The sequence below is a fragment of the Sorex araneus genome, chromosome 3 (assembly GCF_027595985.1).
Source record: "Sorex araneus isolate mSorAra2 chromosome 3, mSorAra2.pri, whole genome shotgun sequence".
Lineage (NCBI taxonomy): Eukaryota > Metazoa > Chordata > Mammalia > Eulipotyphla > Soricidae > Sorex > Sorex araneus.
Window position 1 is genome coordinate 213432157 of NC_073304.1, and position 18737 is coordinate 213450893.

The window sequence follows — 18737 nt, forward strand, 5'->3', positions numbered from 1 at the left end:
GCAGGAAATCAGAGTTTGACACCTGTGACACTGCCTGGGCCCCCAAGTCCACAGGGAGTAACCCCAGTGCACTGCCGACTGTGGCCCCCAAACCACTAAAATAAATAAGAAAAACAGGCTAGGCCCAGATAGTTAGTACAGCAGATTAGGCACTTGCCTTGCATGTGGATGACCTGTGTTCGATTCCAGGTACCTCACATGGTCTCCTGAGCCGTGCCAGAAATGACCCCTGAGTGCAGAGCCAGGAGTAAGCCCTGAGCACCACTGGGTGTGGCCCCAAAACAAAAAAAAAAAAAAAGAAGAAAAAAAAAACAGGCCAAGAAAGAATGGCGCACAGAGCGGGTATGGTGCTGCCCAGCAGGTCAGCCTGGCGAGTGCATCAGCAGCCTGATGGGGCCTTCGGGTTTCCTGATACCCAACATTGCCGCTGTGCCTCTGGCCGGACCCCAACAACTTGAGACCAAGTTTCCTGAAAAATTAAACGGCCAAAAGTTAAGTATGTGGGAGTCAGGCTCACAAACCACCTCTGGCTCAGCTATACAAGCTCACTTATCCGCCTTGCTTCAGAGACCCATAAATAAATCTCAAAAGAGATGAAAATCATTTAAGCGCATTAGCGGTCGTGATTAGAGACTCACACATGAATCTCGGAGGAGAGCAGCGTGCCGCAGAGATGTCGCCCCACCCCACGCCAGGCTGATTTCACCAGGGCATCTCGGAGGGGGACCCGTGTGTCCCTGCACCTGTCCCAAATGAACCCCGGCAGCTGCAAACCTCCAGAACCCAAGCGGTGCCATGCTCACGGCTGACAGTCACAGGCTCATCCCCAGCCCCCCACGCATGAGAATGAATCTGCTAAAAAACTCAGGTATTCAGGACCAGCGACTGAAAACTCCAGGTTGCACAGAGTCGGTATGGGCAACCTCCCCCCATCTCCCCACTCTTCCAGTTTCCTGGCAGTCATGCCCAAGAACTGCCTCTAGGTGCCATTTAAGCGCCTTAACAGCCATGATTCAGAGACTCACAAATGAATCTCAGAAGAAAGCAGCACACCACAGAGATGCCTCCAGACTTCAAATATTTAAAAATTTTAGAATTCCAGGAGGATGCGGCCACTTTTGAGACCACATGATATTCATTATGTGGTCTCAAAATAGTACCACATCGTACTATTCATGGTGGGTAATACAAAATAAATTTTGTATGCCTTCAGACCTCAAATATTTAAAAATTTTAGAATTCCAGGAGCATGCGGCCACTTTTGAGACCACATGATGTTCGTCATGTGGTCTCAAAATAGTACCACATCGTACTATTCATGGCGAGTAATACAAAATAAATCACTTAGCATCTGCCTAAGGAGCAGGCTGGGATGGTGGTGGTAAGATTCAAAGTAGTGGTGGTGGGAATGCATAATGGTGGTGGGATTGGTGTTGAAATATTGAATGTAAACAATTATTGTAAACAACTTTATGAACAATTTAAAACTTAAATTTTTTTTGCTTTTTGGGTCACACCTGACAATGCACAGGGGTTAATCCTGGCTCTGCACTCAATAATTACTCCTAGTGGTGCTCAGGGGACCATATGGGATGCTGAGAATCAAACCCGGGTTGGCCGAGTGCAAGGCAAACGCCCTACCTGCTGTGCTATCACTCCAGCCCCCAAATTTTTAAAAAGTAATGTGGGGTTCATGCCTGCTTCAATCAGCTTAATCAGTGGCTGAATAAGTAGCGGTATTCCCACAAAAAAATTTTAAAAAAAGAATGATGCACAGAACACAGTAATTATCAAATATGCCACAAAGAGCCCTAGGGAGATAAAAGGCCCCTTGGAAGATTCATGGGTCATCAACTGAAGCAAGTCAGACATAGTGTCCCTGTCCCCCAGGAAGTCAGCAAAGACACCCAATGGAGACAGCATGATGTCGAGCTGATCTCCAAAGGTTGCAGGAAAGTGTGTGCATGTTTGCAGAAAGAGTTAGGGGCTGGGCAGGGAGGGAGCCCCTCCCCGACCCTTCATCAGCTAATGCCTCAAACTTTTTAGCTCAGTCTTATCATTGGTTCATCTGGGCTACTATGATACCACACCCCCAAAGCTATTAATGCCCAAATCATCTTTTATTGTGGGGCCACACCCAGCAGTGCTCAGGGTTTATTCTGATTCTGCACTCAGGAATCACTCCTGACTGTGCTTGGGGCATCATATGGGGTATCAGGGATCAAACCCATGTTGACTGAGTGCAAGATAATCATCCTATCCATCGTACTATCGCTCCAGACTCCAAATAATCTTTTTATAAACTGATCACTTGTATCACTTGTCATCCCGTTGATCTTCGATTTGATCAAGTGAGTGCCAGTAACGTCTTTATTTGTCCCTGTCATGTGCTAGTGTAGCCTAATGGTATCTGCTCGCTCCAGGAACACAAAGAGCCTCAAACTATTCGTTCAGGGTCTTGACGAAAAAGTCTGATTATCTCGTAGGTGAGCGGCCACGCGATCTTTTGACATCCTGTGGAAACCAGTCAGTAACAGCTCTAGTCCAGCAGTCGTCTCTAAATCACATTACGTGTACTGCCCATCTGATTTTTGATGCCTTGGCAAATGAGACAGAGTCCCTGATTCTTGATCATCGATGGAGGTCAGAACTCCGGATTCCTTCTCTCACTTGAGTGAAACGTGATACTCCGAACATAGCTCTTTTGATTTCTCTTTGGAATACCCTAATAGCGTTCTCATCCTGTTCTCGTAGGGCCCAGGTCTCTGAGGCATATATTAGTGCAGGAAGAATGGTGGACTCGAAAAGATGTCCCTGGAGCCAGAGGTTCTTTGTCCTCTTAACAACTTCTTCGACGCTCTTGAAGGCGTTCCACGCTGCTCTCTTCCTTCTGTGCAGTTCTGGCACCAAGTCATTCCTCATGTTGATTTCTCAACCCAGGCACACACAGGGCAGCCATGCTGCATTCGGAGATGTTTGTTCCATTGAGAGCAAATGGAGCGACAGGGACTAGTTCGATTTTCATGAACATTGTCTTGGTGAGATTCAGCTGCAGTCCGACCTTTCCACACTCTGGTCGAAGTCGGCCAGCATTTGTGCTGCTTGGCTAATGTTTGGCGTTATGAGAATGATGTCATCAGTGAAGCCTAAGTAATGTAGCTGCCAACCATCTATCTTTTCTTTTTAATTTTTTTCTTGAATAATTTTTTTAATTCTTTTATTGAATCACCATGTGGAAAGTTACAAAGCTTTCAGGTTTAAGTCTCAGTTATACAATGCTCGAACACCCATCCCTTCACCAGTGCACATATAACACCACCAAGAATCACAGTATACCTCCTCCCCACAACCCCACCTCCCCAGCCCCCCACCCCGCCTGTGTAACTGGTAAATTTCACTTTACTTTCACTTTACTTTGATTACATTCAATATTTCAACAACGACCATCTATCTTCACTCCAATTCTTTCCCATTCCAGTCGTCACATGACGTTCTCAAGGGTGGCACTGAAGAGTTTCGGTGAAATGGTATCACTCTGCTGAACCCCTCTCTTTACGTCGATGGTCACTTCCTTGTAGAATGGTGAGATCCTAGTGGTGAACCCGTAATACAGCTCGCAGAGGATCCTGATGTGTTGAGTTTGAATGCCCTGTTTGGCTAAGGCTTCAATGACCACTTCGGTCTCAACAGAATCAAAGGCTTTCTTTAAGTCGATGAACGTTAGACAGAGTGGCATCTTGAACTTTTGCAAAATTTCAATGAGCTTGGTCACCATGTGGATATGGTCAATTGTACTGAGTCCTTTTCGAACCCGGCTTGCTCGCATGGTTGTCCTTCACCTAGTGTTCTGCCTATTCTATTCAGGATGACTCAAGTAAACAATTTGTAGATGACAGACAACAGGCAGATTGGGCGATAGTTGCCGATGTTGTGGATGTTTCCTTTCTTGAACAACAGAATGGTCCTGTTGGTTTTTCATTGGGATGGAACCTTGCATTCGGAGAGGTAGCATGTGAAGAGCTGAACCAGTGTGTTGACGAGTACTGGCAGCAGATTCTTCAGGTGTTCGGGTCTGATCTTGTCTGGACTGGGTGCTGTACGCGTCTTTACCAATAAAATGGCGTGTCGGATTTCGGAAGGGAGAACGTTGGGAACGACATATCCATCCTGCAGAATTTGTTATGTGGGCAGGTGGACATGGCTATCGAAGATATCTGAGCAGGAGTCGTGAATAATCCTCTCCATTGCCCTTCTGGAAGATGTGATAGATCCATTAGGACGTCAGAGGGCATTCACCCGGGTCTTGTAATTGGTGAAGGACAGGCAAGCGTTATGAATACTTTTCCTGGTTTCTGCCACATCAGCCAACACTGCTGCCTTCTCTCTTTGAGGTCTTCCTTTATTGCTTCTGCACAGCTTTTCGAGCTCGGACGTTAGCTTGTAATTGCCTGCGGCTCGTGCCAAACCACGTTGGCGAATGAGCTCGAGAGTTTCCAAAGATAGGCATCTGTTTGTGGCTTTCCCACTCTCGGCATTCCTTGTGCAGTCATGGAGGTGTTGAACCAGCTGATTGTATTCTTCGTCGATGTTGTCAACGATGGCATTTTCCCATGTTGCCGCAATAGTGCCAAACAACTCCCAGTTGGTGGTCATTCTGGGAGTTCTCTTCTTAAATTTAAACTTTGCAGTCCTTTCTCCACGCTCTGTGAAGTAGAATTTTGCACGAAGGAGATGATGGTCCAATCCCATTTGGAATTTTGGGATAACAGCAACATCGGTCAGGCAAAACCGTCAATTGAATATGATGTGGTCCCGTGCGGCCGCTATTGCAGCTATGCAACTTCATATCTCTTCATTCTCAGCAACAGAAAACTAATTATCAAATGATTCCTTGTCAGCAGGGCTGTTTTTCGGGGGGAAACTCCAACAACAATAGTGAATTTTGTGTTGAAATATGGAATGTAATCAAGGTAAAGAGAAAGTGAAGTGAAATTTATCAGCTACATAGGCGGGGGTGGGGGGTGGAGGAGGGGGTGGGAGGTATACCTCTTTTAGTGTTTTTGAGCTGCACCCAGCAATGCTCAGGGGTTACTCCTGGCTCTGCACTCAGAAATGATTCCTGACAGAGCACACACAGGATGCTGGGGATTGAACTCAGGTTGGCCGCGTGCAAGCCAAGGGCCCTACCTCCTGGACTGTCTTTCCAAACCCTTTCTCTTAAGGTCTCAGCTTGGGGTGGGAAGAGCCCTGAACCCCTTATGGATGCCCTGCTCTTCAGGCTACAGCCCGGCCTGGCCCCCCTGGAGGCTGACACAGCAAGCCTGAGAGTTAATGGGGCCGTCTGAGAGTCACACCTGCCCAGAAAAACCCCTCCTGGATGGGGGGCCTGAATGCGCCCCCCCCGGGATGGAGACATCCCCCCTGCTCTCTCTCTCACTCCTCAAGTGCCCGCTGGCCCTTTGCAGTGATGTCCTTGTGTTTATCTATTTATCCCACTGGCTGCCTCTGTTGTCACCGCCCTGTTCTTATGGCTCCAGCTCTTCCCTCTGGGCACCACACCTTAGCCTTGGCCCTTGTGCTGCACCAGCTCCCCCCCGCCACCCCCCAGCCCTGCAACACCATCCTAGAATGCCACGTGCCCTGTGGGGGGTCCTGCCAGCCCAGCCCGACCCACCAGCCCAGATCTGGAGGGAGCACATGACAGGGAAGAGTGTGAAGCCAGAGCAAACAGAGCTGACAGAGGGGGAAACCTGTTTGTTTTACCTCCTGGCACTTATTGCCAGGAGTGGAGGCTCTCGGGACCCAGGCCAAAGGCCTGCAGGCGGACCCTGCCCCCGCCCGTAGACTGGAATCCACTCAGGTCCCGGGCAAGGTTCTTCTTCCTCCTCCCAGAAGTCACCTGGGAGAAGGGTGATTACCTGCAAGCTGTCCTTGGAACTTCAGGGATGTCCCCTGCCTGCCGATGACCACAGCTTCCCTGGGCAAGGAGCCGTCCCAGCCACTACCACCCCCCACCCCCGCTGCAAGGCAATCCTCAGAATCAAAACTAAGAGCTGGAGGGAGAGAGCAGGCATTTAGGCGCTTGTCTTACATGTGGCCAGCCCAGTGCCGATCCCCAACACCACATACGGTCCCCCAAAGCACCTCCAGGTGTCATCGCTGAGCACAGAGCCAGGAGTAATCCCTGAGCACAACCAGTATGGCCCCAAAACAACGACCAAAAAGACAGAAGCAAAACTGAAAGCAGATGCTACTTTTATTGCAATCATGGGGTTGGCCCTCCCCGACAGGCATTTGATGCCAGGCTGATCCTAGGCCCTCAGAACAACGTCATGGGGCGGGGAGATGGCTCGAAGGGCTGGGGCATGTGCTCTCATGCGGAAGCCCCAGGCCTGGTCCCCAGCACCGCTGGGAGCAGCTCCGAAGGCAACAAGTTAGGAGCAGTGTCTGAGCATCATCAGACATTGCACCCCCGCAATGCCCCAACTCCAAAAGGGAAAGCTACCAATCATCAACAAGGACACAAGACAAGCAACTGCCTACGCTTGTAAATTTTGTTTCATAGGTTAAAAAAAAATCAATTTTGACTGTATTTCAGAAAAACCCACAATGCATGAGGACAAATGGCCTATACCTGGCTCAATAAAATGAGTCAAAGCTATGAACAGAGTAGCTGGGAAGCTGGCTCAAAGACTGGGCACAGTTGGGAACCCTCGGATTGGCACACGTGGGTACCAAGGATTTGAACTCAAGACCCCACGCTCGCCAGACAAATGTTTTAAGCCACTGTGTCATGTGTGCTCCCAGGTGAAAATGTCGACTTTTTCTTTGGTTTTGGAGCCACATCTGGTGGTGTTCAGGGCTCACTCCTGGTTCTGTGCTCAGGGATCACTCTTGGAGGTGCTCCCGGGACTATCTAGCACACCAGGTATCAAACCGGGATCGGCTGCATGCAAGGCAACTGCCCTGCCTGCTGTACTATCTCTCCGCCCCCACAAAAGCCAACTCTTCAACGTGGCAATGGCACAAGCCAGAGACACGGCCATGAGAGCCGTCTCTGCGGCAGGCGGGAGGGATCACAGCGCCCTGCAGGAGTCTTCGTCCACGGACTCAAACATACACAGTGGAGTGCAGAGGGGCCCTGTGTGCCACACAAGGGCACACAAATGTGAACGAAGAGCACTAATTACTTGCATAACAGGATTCGAAGTGCTTTGCAAATGACGCAAAGTGCAGTTTATATGTTCCGAGACATTTTAACGTCAAGGCGCTCTCTGCCTCGGCATGATACGTTGACGGCAGCTCTCTGGCAAGGAAGGAAGGCTGCGCAAACCTTAGAGATGGCACTTCCGCCGGGTCCCAGATGTCTTCTTTCCTTCATTTCTAATATTCTGTGATAGGTGTTTGCTATTTTATCATGTGATGGTGTTTTAAACTATTTTTGCACATAAATTTTTATCCTACGGGGCTGGAGCAATCGTACAGCAGGCAGGGCATTTGCCTTGCACACGGCCGTCCCAGGTTCGATTCCCAGTATCCCATATAGCCCCCTGAGCACTGCCAGGAGTAATTCCTGAGTGCACGAGCCAGGAGTAACCCCTGAGCATTGCCTGGTGTGACCCAAAAAAGCAAAAATAAATAAATAAATAAGTTTCTCCTGTGCCAGAGGTCAAACCCAGGGCCTCACACATACAAGGTATATGCTCAATCACTGAGGCACATCCCCAGTCCCAAAATGAACATTTTTAGAAGAAAAACACAAGAGGCTGAATGACCACCTGAGAAGGGTGAAGTGTGCAGATGATGGAGCAATTTCCTGGCCTGAGCAAACTGAGACTCACAGAACCTGTTCTGTAAAGAACTGAGGCCAAGACTTGCATTTCTGCAGTGGCCAAGAGAAAGTGTCCTCTTGCTCAACTCCCAGGCAAGTGGCAGGTAGTAAAGGGCTCTAGGGGCCAGAGAGATAGTACAGTGGGTAGGATGCTTGCTTGCACACGGCTGATCAGGGTTTGATTCCCGGCATCCCATAAGGTCCCCTGAGCAGAGCCAGGAGTAACCCCTGAGCATCACCGGGTGTGACCCCCCAAAACAACAAAAATTAATGATGATGATGATGATGATGATGATGATGATGATGACGTGCTCTAGGATAAGACACGGTTCCAGTGCGATCCTCTTAGCTAATGACAGATGAGAGGCAGGCCCGCCTCCCCCCTCCCCCAAGCAAATCCCTCCAATGTTTATTATCCAACACACTGTTCTTCCAGCCCCCGGCCCACTCACTGACCCACACACCCTGGAGTGACCTCCTCCTGCTTCCATTTGTGCGGGACATGAGGTGAGTGGGTGACCTGGAAGCAGTTCTCACTCTGGAATTAAAGGTGGTTGATGCTGGGTCAAGGAGGGCCCTTGGATTCCTGCATATAACCTGTAATCGCTATGTATTCTGAAATCCAGTTATAACTTGTAAATGGACCTATAAAGAAGGGGCGATATCTTTGGGGGGTCTGGAGAGTGGGGGAGATGGGCCACACCCAGCAGTGCTTAGGAATCACCTCTGCTGGTGCTCGGAGGACCATATGCTGTGCCAGAGACGGAAGCCACGCTGGCTGTGTGAAAGGCAAACACCTTCACCGCTGGGCTGACTCTCTAGCCCGCTGCTGATGTCCACATAAACACAAGGTAGCCACTGGAAGAACCAGACTGACTTGATGGGTGGGGGATGCAGCTCAGCAACCATGTGCCCACTCTGCACTCGTGATGTGCTGGGAGCCCCAACACCCACACACTGACGTTAGGAAAAAGAAGAAAAAAGATGAGGCCAGAGAGATAACACAGAGGTTAAGGCACTTGCCTTGCACGTGACTAGCCCGGGTTTGATCCCCAGCATCCCGTAAGGTCCTCTGAGCCCCACCAGGAGTGATCCCTGAGCACAAAACTCGTGACTGAAAACACGAAGGAAGGAAGGAAGGAAGGAAGGAAGGAAGGAAGGAAGGAAGGAAGGAAGGAAGGAAGGAAGGAAGGAAGGAAGGAAGGAAGGAAGGAAGGAAGGAAGGAAGGAAGGAAGGAAGGAAGGAAGGTTGGCCTAGAGGGAGGAGCGAGCTCAAGGGGCTGGAGTGCATGCAGACCAGACACAGCACAGCAGATACCCCCCCCCACACACCGCCAAAGTCCTCAGTTGAAACTTTTCTTTTATCAAGGGCTCATGGAAAACAATCATTCAAAACAGATCCCAGACTTACATGTGGAACACAAAACCAATAAACTTTTTTTAATATAGGAGAACAAATTTAGGATTTAAGGCAAAGCAAAAACGTGTTTAGCCTTGATGCCATACAACCATAATGTACAAAAGGAAAAATGTCATACACTGAACATCATCAAAATTTTAAACCAGCCCCAGCCAACAACAGCAAGTCATCAGCATAAGACCTTCCTGTTTTCCCCCTCCCGGAGGGAGGGTGTGTGTCTAAAACGGGCTTTCCTCTTACTCCATAGTCTCTCTGTATTCCTGGCTGCTTCTGAAGTAATAACCTTCTATTTGCACAGCCCATCTGACCATAGACTCCACCAGCAAGACGGCCTGCGGCCCCTTCTTGAATCGTTTCAAGATTCCCTTTGTTGTTGTGCGAAAGGGGGCCTGGCACACCTGGCCTCAGTGCTTGCTAGGAAACACGCACTTCCGCTGGATCACATGCTTGGCATGTGGGGTAGAGAGCCTTCAAAGAAGCAGGCTCTCTGCCTCTGAGCTAACCCCAGCCCCTCCAAATGCTGAATTTCTGACTCACATCCAGAGTTGCTCGGGGGCGACTGCCAGCTTGGGATTTGAAGGTCACTGTCAGAGATACGGTGGCTGGGGGAGACCAGGAGGTGCCAGAAACGGAAGCTGAAATTCCTGCATGCAAAGCATGTGCTGCCATCCCTGGAGTGACTTGCCCGGATGCTGTTTTGAACAGCAGCCTCTACTCTCACCTAGCTCCCTTTGAAATGCAATTGGTTCAAGTGGAGGTGTTTTGTATATTACATACCAGTGTGGGAAAACATTATGGGGGAGGAAATATCAGATAATCTCTTCAGTGCATGCCAAAATGATATTTGACTTTACTAAGCTAAACATCAGGCTTCCACCCCAGCTCTCACTCAATGCTTATTTCGAGAGGCAGCAGGCTGGTGCCAGAGAGATGTTTCTTTGGGTTTTTTTTTTTTTTTGGCTTTTTGGGTCACACCTGGCGATGCACAGGGGTTACTCCTGGCTCTGCACTCAGGAATTACCCCTGGTAGTGCTCAGGGGACCATATGGGATGCTGGGAATAGAACCCGGGTCAGCCACATGCAAGGCAAACGCCCACCCCGTTGTGCTATCGCTCCAGCCCCCCGGTGCCAGAGAGATGGTTCAAAGGGCTAGAGTGCCTGCTCTGCATGCAGGAGCCCTGGGTTCTATTCCTGGCACCCCAGAATCCCCTAACACCACCAGAGTGGCCCTCTAGCACCAGGCCCGGAACAAAGCACAACTGAAACAATTAAAAACGAACATAAAAATGAATGTCGTCAATAAGTACAAATAATGGAGAAGGACAAATACCAGATGATTTCATTCCTTTCTGGCCCACAGAAACAGAACAAGGAAAGATAGTATTGAACAACAGATAAGCCCTTGACCTTGGATTACAAAACGGAGGCTACCAAGCAGCGGGGAAGAGGCAGAAGCAGATTCCAAGTGTCAGGAAGACAGTGGTGGAGGGTCTGGAGCACTTCCGTGGCGGTGAAGGTGTAGTAACTTTGTATATCAAAGCCATAAATGTTGACACTATTGCAGCCAGGTTATCTTAACATCAATAAAAATTAAAATTAGGGGGGACTGGAGCCATAGCACAGTGGGTAGGGCGTTTGCCTTGCATGTGGCCGACCTGGGTTCGATTCCCAGCATCCCATATGGTCCCCCAAGCACTGCCAGGAGTAATTCCTGAGTATAGAGCCAGGAGTAACCCCTGAGCATCACCGGATGTGACCCAAAAAGCAAAATATAAAAATTAAAAAATTAAAATTAAAATTAGGGGTCAAGGGACCAAAGAGATAGTAGAGTGGGTAAGGCGCTTGCATGCAGTCAGCCTGGCTTGATTCATGGTCCCTTGAGCACCGCACCAGGTTGATCCCTGAGCACACAACCAGGAGTAGCACCATAGCACCACTAAGTGTAGCCCAAAATCAAACACAAAAGCAAACAAAACTAGATATGGAGAGATAGCTTCATGGACTGAGGCCCAGATTCCATCTCTGGCACTGCATGGTTCCTTGAACACAGCCGGATATGGCCCCCCAACCCACAAAACAGATAAAAGCAAATGAATGAAAAACCTCATCAGGGGCCAGAGAGATAGTACAGCAGGAAAGGTGCTCGTCTTGCGACCAACCCGGGTTTGATCCTTGGCACCCATCTGGTGGCCTAAGCCCCACCAGGAGCTATTCTGAGTACAGAATCAAAAGGAATCCTTGAGCCCTGCCAGGTGTGGCACCCCCAAAAATCTAATTAGTGTTGCCTTTTTCTTGTTACTTTCAAGGTATTAGGAAACAAACAAAACTATATGTGTGACTGATATATTTCTAGTGAATAGCTTTATTTTTTAGATTTTTGGTAACCAGGATGGGGAGGGGAGGGTAGGAGGGACAGAGAAGTGGGGAGTCAGCATGTTCCTTTATGATGGGGCCAACAGTGAGGTGTTCCCTTTTGGTTTTGTGGTACCAGGGATGAACTGATGGGCTACGCTCAGCCCTAAACCCACCACCCCCCCACACACACGTATGTGTGTACCACAAACACCACAGCCTGGGGTTCAGCCCCTCAGTCTCTGGGGGAGCAAGCCAGTGCTTGCAGTGAACCCAAATATCTTTTTCTTTTTTTTCCGTTTTGGATCACACCCAGCGATACTCAGGGGTTATTCCTGGCTCTGCACTCAGGAATTACTCCTGGCGGTGCTTGGGGGACCATATGGAATGCTGGGGATTGAACCTGGGTCGGTTGCGTGCAAGGCAAACACCCTACCCACTGTGCTATCGCTCCTGCCTCCCAAATATCTTTTTCATTGGTTTCTTTTTCTTCTTGTTCATTTCCCTTCACACATTCCTGGAAGTTATGTGAGCTCTTGGTGTGATTAATATGTTCTGTCTGCACATGAATTCTCTAAGCAAGCAAGAATCTTCTCTTCCACTTGTTCCTTTATAACGGGGCCAACTGCACGGCGGGGTAACGTAACACTGCAGATCCTCCCAGCTTCTCCATGTCAACAAGGTGGAACATTCCCTTCCGAACAGTATCCATTCCTTGACCTTGCCAGCACTCGTCCTTTCCCGTGGATTTGACTGCTGGTGGCCAAAGGAACGCCTCCCCGTTATGCAAGGGGACCACAAAACAGAGTGGGGCTCTCTCCTTTTTCCTCCTCTGTGGGAACATTCCGGCAACTTACTGGAAGGACTTTCTGGCTAACAAGCTGAACACCTGTTTTAAGAGTGATGCACAAGAGACGAGGAGATGGCTGGAAGGGTTGGGGCACACGCTTTGCATGCTGGAGCCCTGGGTTTGATCCCCACGCCAGCTTTGGTCCATGTCAAAAGAGGGGTTCCTTTGGGCACCAGCAGTCGAATCCACAAGAAAGGATGATTGCTCGCAAGGTCAGGGAATGGATTGTTGACACGGCGAAGCTGGTTTGGTCCCCAGAGCACCCCCAGGAGCCACTCCTGGAATAGCACCTGAACACTGCCCGGTGCGGCCCTAAAACAGAGTGATGAACAAGTTCCGTATCTCGGGGAGCTGTATAATAGATGTATAATAGATCAGCTCACACCCATCAAGGGATACACTTAAGACAGGTGTGTTTTATTGTACGCAATCACATACCAGAAAGTCCTGTGATCCTTCTACTCCCCAGCCTGACCCCCCCAAAGGAGGCTCCACCCCACAAAGGTCATAGACTATGACCCAGCAGTGCTCATGACCCCCCCGTGTCTCTGCACTGTGGGTAAGAGAATAAATCATAGAGGGGTGGGGGTGCAGATGGCTCAAAGGGCTGGAACATGAGCTGTGTGTGTTGGAGTCCCGGGTTTGAGTCCGCGACCACATAGATCCTGTGGTCCCCCAGCACAGCCATCAAGCACAGAGTGGAGAGTAGCCCCTGAGCACAGCCAGATGTGACCCCAGATGTGGTAGGAGCTGAGAGAAGGATCTGGAACCACATCCTGCAGACCGGGGCGTGCGTGCTTCCACTTCCCTGGGGGGCTTTGTGCCTCTGCAGAGGAAGCTTTCTGAGATTCAGTGCACTCTAGGGCGGGAGATACCCACACTGCAGGGGTCTCCTTGGGACACGTATACAGACCCCCTGGCTCCCTACCACACCCTCACCCCACAAGGGAAAGTACACAGGCGTCAGGTGGTTGCAGGGATGCTGATTCAACACAACAGCCAGACGGGGTCACTAAGGCACAGCTCTTAGCTGTCTTTGGACAAAACCTCAAGAAACGAAAGAAAAGCACAGAGTTAAGAGGCTTTTCAGGGGGGGGTCAAGATAAAACTGCATTTAGGGGGTGGAGGAGAGAGCTCAAAACAATGGAGATTTTGGGAGTCTCTGATTTGATTCCTGGTACTCAGCACTGCCTGTGTGAGGCCATTCAGAAAAAAAGATAATTTAGCATGAAGAATTTACACTTCAGACACCACCCTCCTAGATTCAGGGACCAGGTGGAAAAGCCCAGACTCCCCAGGACACAGTACGTGTATAGACATGCAGATGAAAGATGTCCAAGCAGCTGGTATGACAAAGGAACCAAGATGATGAGGGTGCTCCTTGCCTGAAAACACACAGAGTAAGAAATGGTTGGATGGGACCCGCTCCCCTGTCGTCCAAAGTGGATTTCCTTGGCATCCCAAGTTTTCCACTCTCACGTAGAAAGACAAAATGACTCCAGCAAGATTCGCTGGACTGATTCTAAGCTCCCACCAACTTGTTTGTATCTGAAAGGAGAGGCACCCAACAGAGTGGCCACCCCATGTCCCCCTGTCAGTCCCCACACAAGGCCCCATCAAGACAGGAAGCTACAGACAGCAATTGGGTTGGATCAACCTATACTCCCCCCAAATAAATGGATACATCAGCTCTTGGAGCCAAGTACTTGGCGTCAACATGAGTCTGTCAGTACCCTGAGCAGCCCGGGTCTGGTGTGGGCAGTCGCCCACCCCCATTTGTCTTCTTTCTCCAGTAAACTGTGGCTCTAAGGGTCACTTGCAGGAATGTGCAAAGCCATTGTTAACCGAGCACTATTTGGACAGGAGCTGGGCACTGCAGGGGACTGAAGACTTCCTTTGTCTCGGGCTATAGACTGAGCATTTTCTGGGGTGACCTCATTTAATCCTCATAACCACCCTGTTTATTCATGCTCATGAGAAAAATCAAATTCAACCTTCATCCCAAAGAAACCAGCTAGAAAGCGATCATTGTGTATCAGCCCCCTCCCCCCACCAAATCTCTCTGGCACTGTGGATAAGAGAATAAATCATAGTGGGGTAGGGGTGCAGAGGGCTCAAAGGACTGGGACATGAGCTGTGTGTGGAGGAGCCCTGGGTTTGAGTCCCCCGCCCCATAAACCCCGTGGTCCCCCAGCCTAGCCAGGTACATCCCCCTTTAAGCACAGAGCTGAGAGCAGCCTCTGAGCGCAGCCAGATGTGACCCCAGACAACAGCAAATAAAGACGCAGGAGGGCCAGACAGATAGAATAAGGGTTAAGACGCTTGCCTTGCAAAGCAGCCGATCCTAGTTCTATCCCTGTCGCTGTATATGGTCCTCTTCCCCTCAGCATGGCCAAGAATCACTCCTGAACACAGAGTCCGAAATAGCCCCTGAGCACCACCAGATGTTGCCAAAAAAGAAAAAGGAAGTGGGGGGGGGGCGCGGTCAAGAGGCTTCACAGCCAGTGTCCATAGAGTTAGGGCACAAACACCACTTCATTCCAAGAGTGAAGACTTCCGACTTCAAACAACCATGCTGTTAGAGACACGGGTTCAAACCCACTTCCTTAGACAGTTTTCTCTGGTCCCCCTCCTTCCTACTAATCAGATTCTCCCCTGGCTTGATTCTTCCTGACACTCATTCTGATTCTTACTGATTCGTTCTGGTATTTTTACTGACAAAACACCCTTTAAGCCTTGATTTTTCCTTTTTCAGATCTAAGATCTACCCCAATAGATGCCTTCTAAGCAAGGAGCTCTTTGCAAGAAAATAAGTTCATTCATCTTTCTACTCCATACAAACGCTCCACACCTAGGTAGAGGTTGCGTAACTAGAGGAAAGGCTAATAACTCATGAGATGATTACAAAGTCCAAGTGTGCAGTTTATGTTCTGTTCTGTATGTGCCCAAGGTGTGTGTGGGGGGGAAACTCTCACTGGAAGATACTATTAGCAAATTGTTGAACTTTTCAGGATGATGGCAGGAGCCCATTTGGGGAATAACAATCTGGTTATACACTCCAAGCTGAATATACGCCACCCTGCACCGAGGGGAGCATTTCCAGCTTCTGATCCTGGTGCCACTGACCACAGACCTGGAGGGAGATCCATAATGCCCACTCACCCCTCCGCCCTGACCATCAATTTCAAATCACTGTGTCCATCCTCTCCAAGCACCAAACCCAGCTCTGAAAAGCTTTAGCTCTGCTTACTCTCTCCCCACTCCCCGTGTTTTGCAGTGTCAGAGGAATGAAGCCCTGGGCCTCCCGCTGACCCTGTCCTCTCCACCTTCGCCAGCTCCCCCAGGAGCTGCACTCGAAGTTCCAGAAATCAGCCGAGGATCCCTCCCTCCAGGGCTTTCGGGAGGCCCGCACCAGCCCACCTGCCTTCCCTGGGGAAGGTTGTGCAGACAGGGCCAAAGGGTTGGTGGGTCGGGGGATGTGGGAAGCCACACAAGGGATCGTCCTTCCCTCTGTGGACGAGGCCCGCACAGCAACGGCTCAGATGGAGCGGGGAGTGTCCAGCAGGACAAGGGGCTGGGCTGAGTTTGGGCAGAGGCCACCACCTTGGCCGCTGTCCAGGAAAGAGAAGCAGGTGTTAGAGAAAGGTCACTGAGAGAGAGCCTCTCCTGTTTTCACACCAGCTGGAGTCCCGAAGCAAGTTCTCAAGGGCCCTGGGAGGCAGCTCTGGGTCAGTGCAGCAAGCCGGGCAGCGGGAGGGAGACAAATGCACCCAGCTGCACCACTGAGGAGAGTACCCAGGGCCGTGTGGTCGGAGGAGATTCAGGGCAATCTGGCGTCACAGTTCTAGCTTGTCCCTATGAGGCAAAGCCAGGATCAGATAAGGAACAGATAAGCTAGACTACGTCGGAATCAGAAAGAACCAGATGTTGCGGGGGGGGGGGGGGGGGGGGAGGCTTTCCACACCTGGTCTCCTGGAACCCTGAGAAGTGGATCCCTAAACTTATCTCCACGTGAAGTCCAGGATCTAGAGCCACAGCATCCACCGTGACTGGATCCCTGATCTCTTCCCAGGAAGGTCAGTCTCTTAAATGTTTGACTCCAAGATTTTTCCAGGTGACAGGGGGCAAGAAAGAGGCTCAGGTGGGCAGCAAGCAAACACCACCTGGAGGGGACCAGGAAGGGAACGGGGAGAGTCTTATCTGGGGGTGACTGGACAGGATCCAGGATTTCTCTGCTCCCAGAGGCAGCAGGACTCCAGCAGGCAAGGGAGCTGTCTTGTTAACACACAAAAGGGCCCAAGATCAGGAACACCCAGTGGCCTGACTTGTCCTGAAACAGGCACACTTTGGGGGGCGACTTTGCTCAGTGCTCTCACAGTCAAAGGGGACTCCCCAGATAGGGCTGGCAGGCTAGGGTGCTGGCTGAGGGGCTCTCTGAGGAAAGTGCTGGCAAAGAAGGTGCCCTCTGCATCACCATCCCATCTACTGCCCAGCCCTAGTGGGGTCGCAGGTCCCCCCTGCGGGGAAGGTGGGAGAGGGAGGCTGATTCCTAGAAAACGCAGCAGAAGCATGGGGAAGCTGCAAGCACCCTAGCTCAGGAGCCTGGCTGTCCTAAGAGCCTGTGAACTGGAACTTCTTGGCCAAAAGAGGAATTTGCTGCTCCCTCCAACTCCTTCAACTTGTTTAAAAAAACAATAATAATAATAATAATAATAGTGGGCTGGAGCAATAGTACAGCAGGTAGGGTGCTTGCCTTGCAGGCAAGGCAAAGAACTGTGCCAAGGCTGGATCCCTGGCACCCCGTGTGGCCCTCTGAATTCAGCCCGGAGTGATCCCTGAGTGCAGAACCTCTGGGATCTGCCACAAACAACAACTACAAGACCAAACTTCTCTCAGAGAAGAAGCATGCCTCGAGAACTTCTCCCTTTTCCATGTCCAGAGCTCACTCTCCCACCCCCATCTGGTGCCCAGACTTTTTCCTGACTCCAGACTTAGTCCCTGGTCCAGGTGGGGGTGTCGGGGGGAGGGGGTGGGAGGGCCAGGCAGCCCCCTGGGCACCAACGCCTTACAGGCTGGGTAGCAAAGGTAACCTCCCCCGGAATCCTCGGAGGAGGAGGTGGATTCTGGACTTGACGCTGCTTTGTGGCTGCAGAGGTCATGGGGGGCAGCGTTCCCCCTCCCTACCCCCCCCACCCACCCACACACCCCCCCCCCCCGCGCCAGAGTGCGTTTGCGCGCGCCAGGCAACGGGAAGCTGCTGGGCCGAGTGGTGCGGGGCAGAAAGCAGCACCCACCCCTCCTTCTCCCCAAAGTTCCTCTCTGAAGCCGGTACAGCTCCGAAGCAGAGTCCTGGGCTGGGAGCCCAGACTTTCGCGCCGGCCCCTCCCCCTCGGGCCCGTCTATCAAAGACCCGCATTCGGGGATCCCGAAAAGAATGCGCGGAGGCCTGGCGCGGCACCCCTGGTCGGCGCGGGCCGGCCCCAATCCACTTCGCATCCTGCTGCTGATGCGGGGGTCCCGGCCTCTGCGCACCCTCCGGGGCCTCCCAGCTCCCGAGGAGGAGGGGGAGCGGTCAGCCCCCCCCCCGCCTCCCCGCCCAGGCTCTATAGGCACCCCCACCCCCAGCTGCCCCCTCGGGGACCGGGCCCGCCCCCTCCCTCCCCGGGCCTCCTACCTTAGCAGACGCACGCCCTGGCGCCTGGCCTCCTGCCCCCCGGGAGAGAGGACGGCCCGAGCCCCCGGCCCCCGCAGGCCCCCGCTGCACAGCCTGGCGAGTCGCAGCATCCCGGCGTACAGGGCCATGGCTCAGGGCACCGGGCGTCCCCGCCCGCGCGAGTAAACTTTTAAAGTGAGCCGAGGCGGGGCGAGCGCGGGGCCGGCGTGGGGCGGGAGGGTCGCCTCTGCCTATGGGGTGCGGAGGCCTCGGGCCGGCGGCGCGGGGCGGGGCGCGGGCGGGCGAGCGGGCGGGCGACCCGGGGCCACCGCCCCCTCCCCCCCTCCAAGAACTGCCCGGGTTTCCTTCCGGATCCGAGATCCGGGCCGTGGCCGCTCACGGGTCCCCCCGCAGGCGGTCACCAAGGGCTGGGGAGAGAGCGGGGTGATTCCGTGCCCAGGGCGCTCAGAGGCGCCGCCAGCAGCCGCGCCCCCGCGCGCCCGGCCGGTCGCAGGCGGGGCGCGCCCCCACCCCACCCCGCCCCTGGTTTCCAGCACCCCAGAACTGTGCCAACTGGAGCAAAGGGCCGGCGGGGGTGTGCAGGGCCGCCGGGACAAAGGGTGCAGCGGG

General features: G+C 51.9%; 1 protein-coding gene across 1 annotated transcript in view; it reads right to left on the minus strand.

Moving 5' to 3' along the window:
* ACSF2 (acyl-CoA synthetase family member 2) overlaps positions 1 to 18373 on the minus strand; it is a 41735-nt gene extending 23362 nt beyond the window's left edge. The window contains exon 1 of the mRNA XM_004608668.2: positions 18129 to 18373. Within this exon, the coding sequence (XP_004608725.2) occupies positions 18129 to 18256 (128 nt within the window). The 5' untranslated portion in view covers positions 18257 to 18373. The remainder of the gene's footprint in view (positions 1 to 18128) is intronic.
* Between the last annotated feature and the right edge of the window lie 364 nt (positions 18374 to 18737).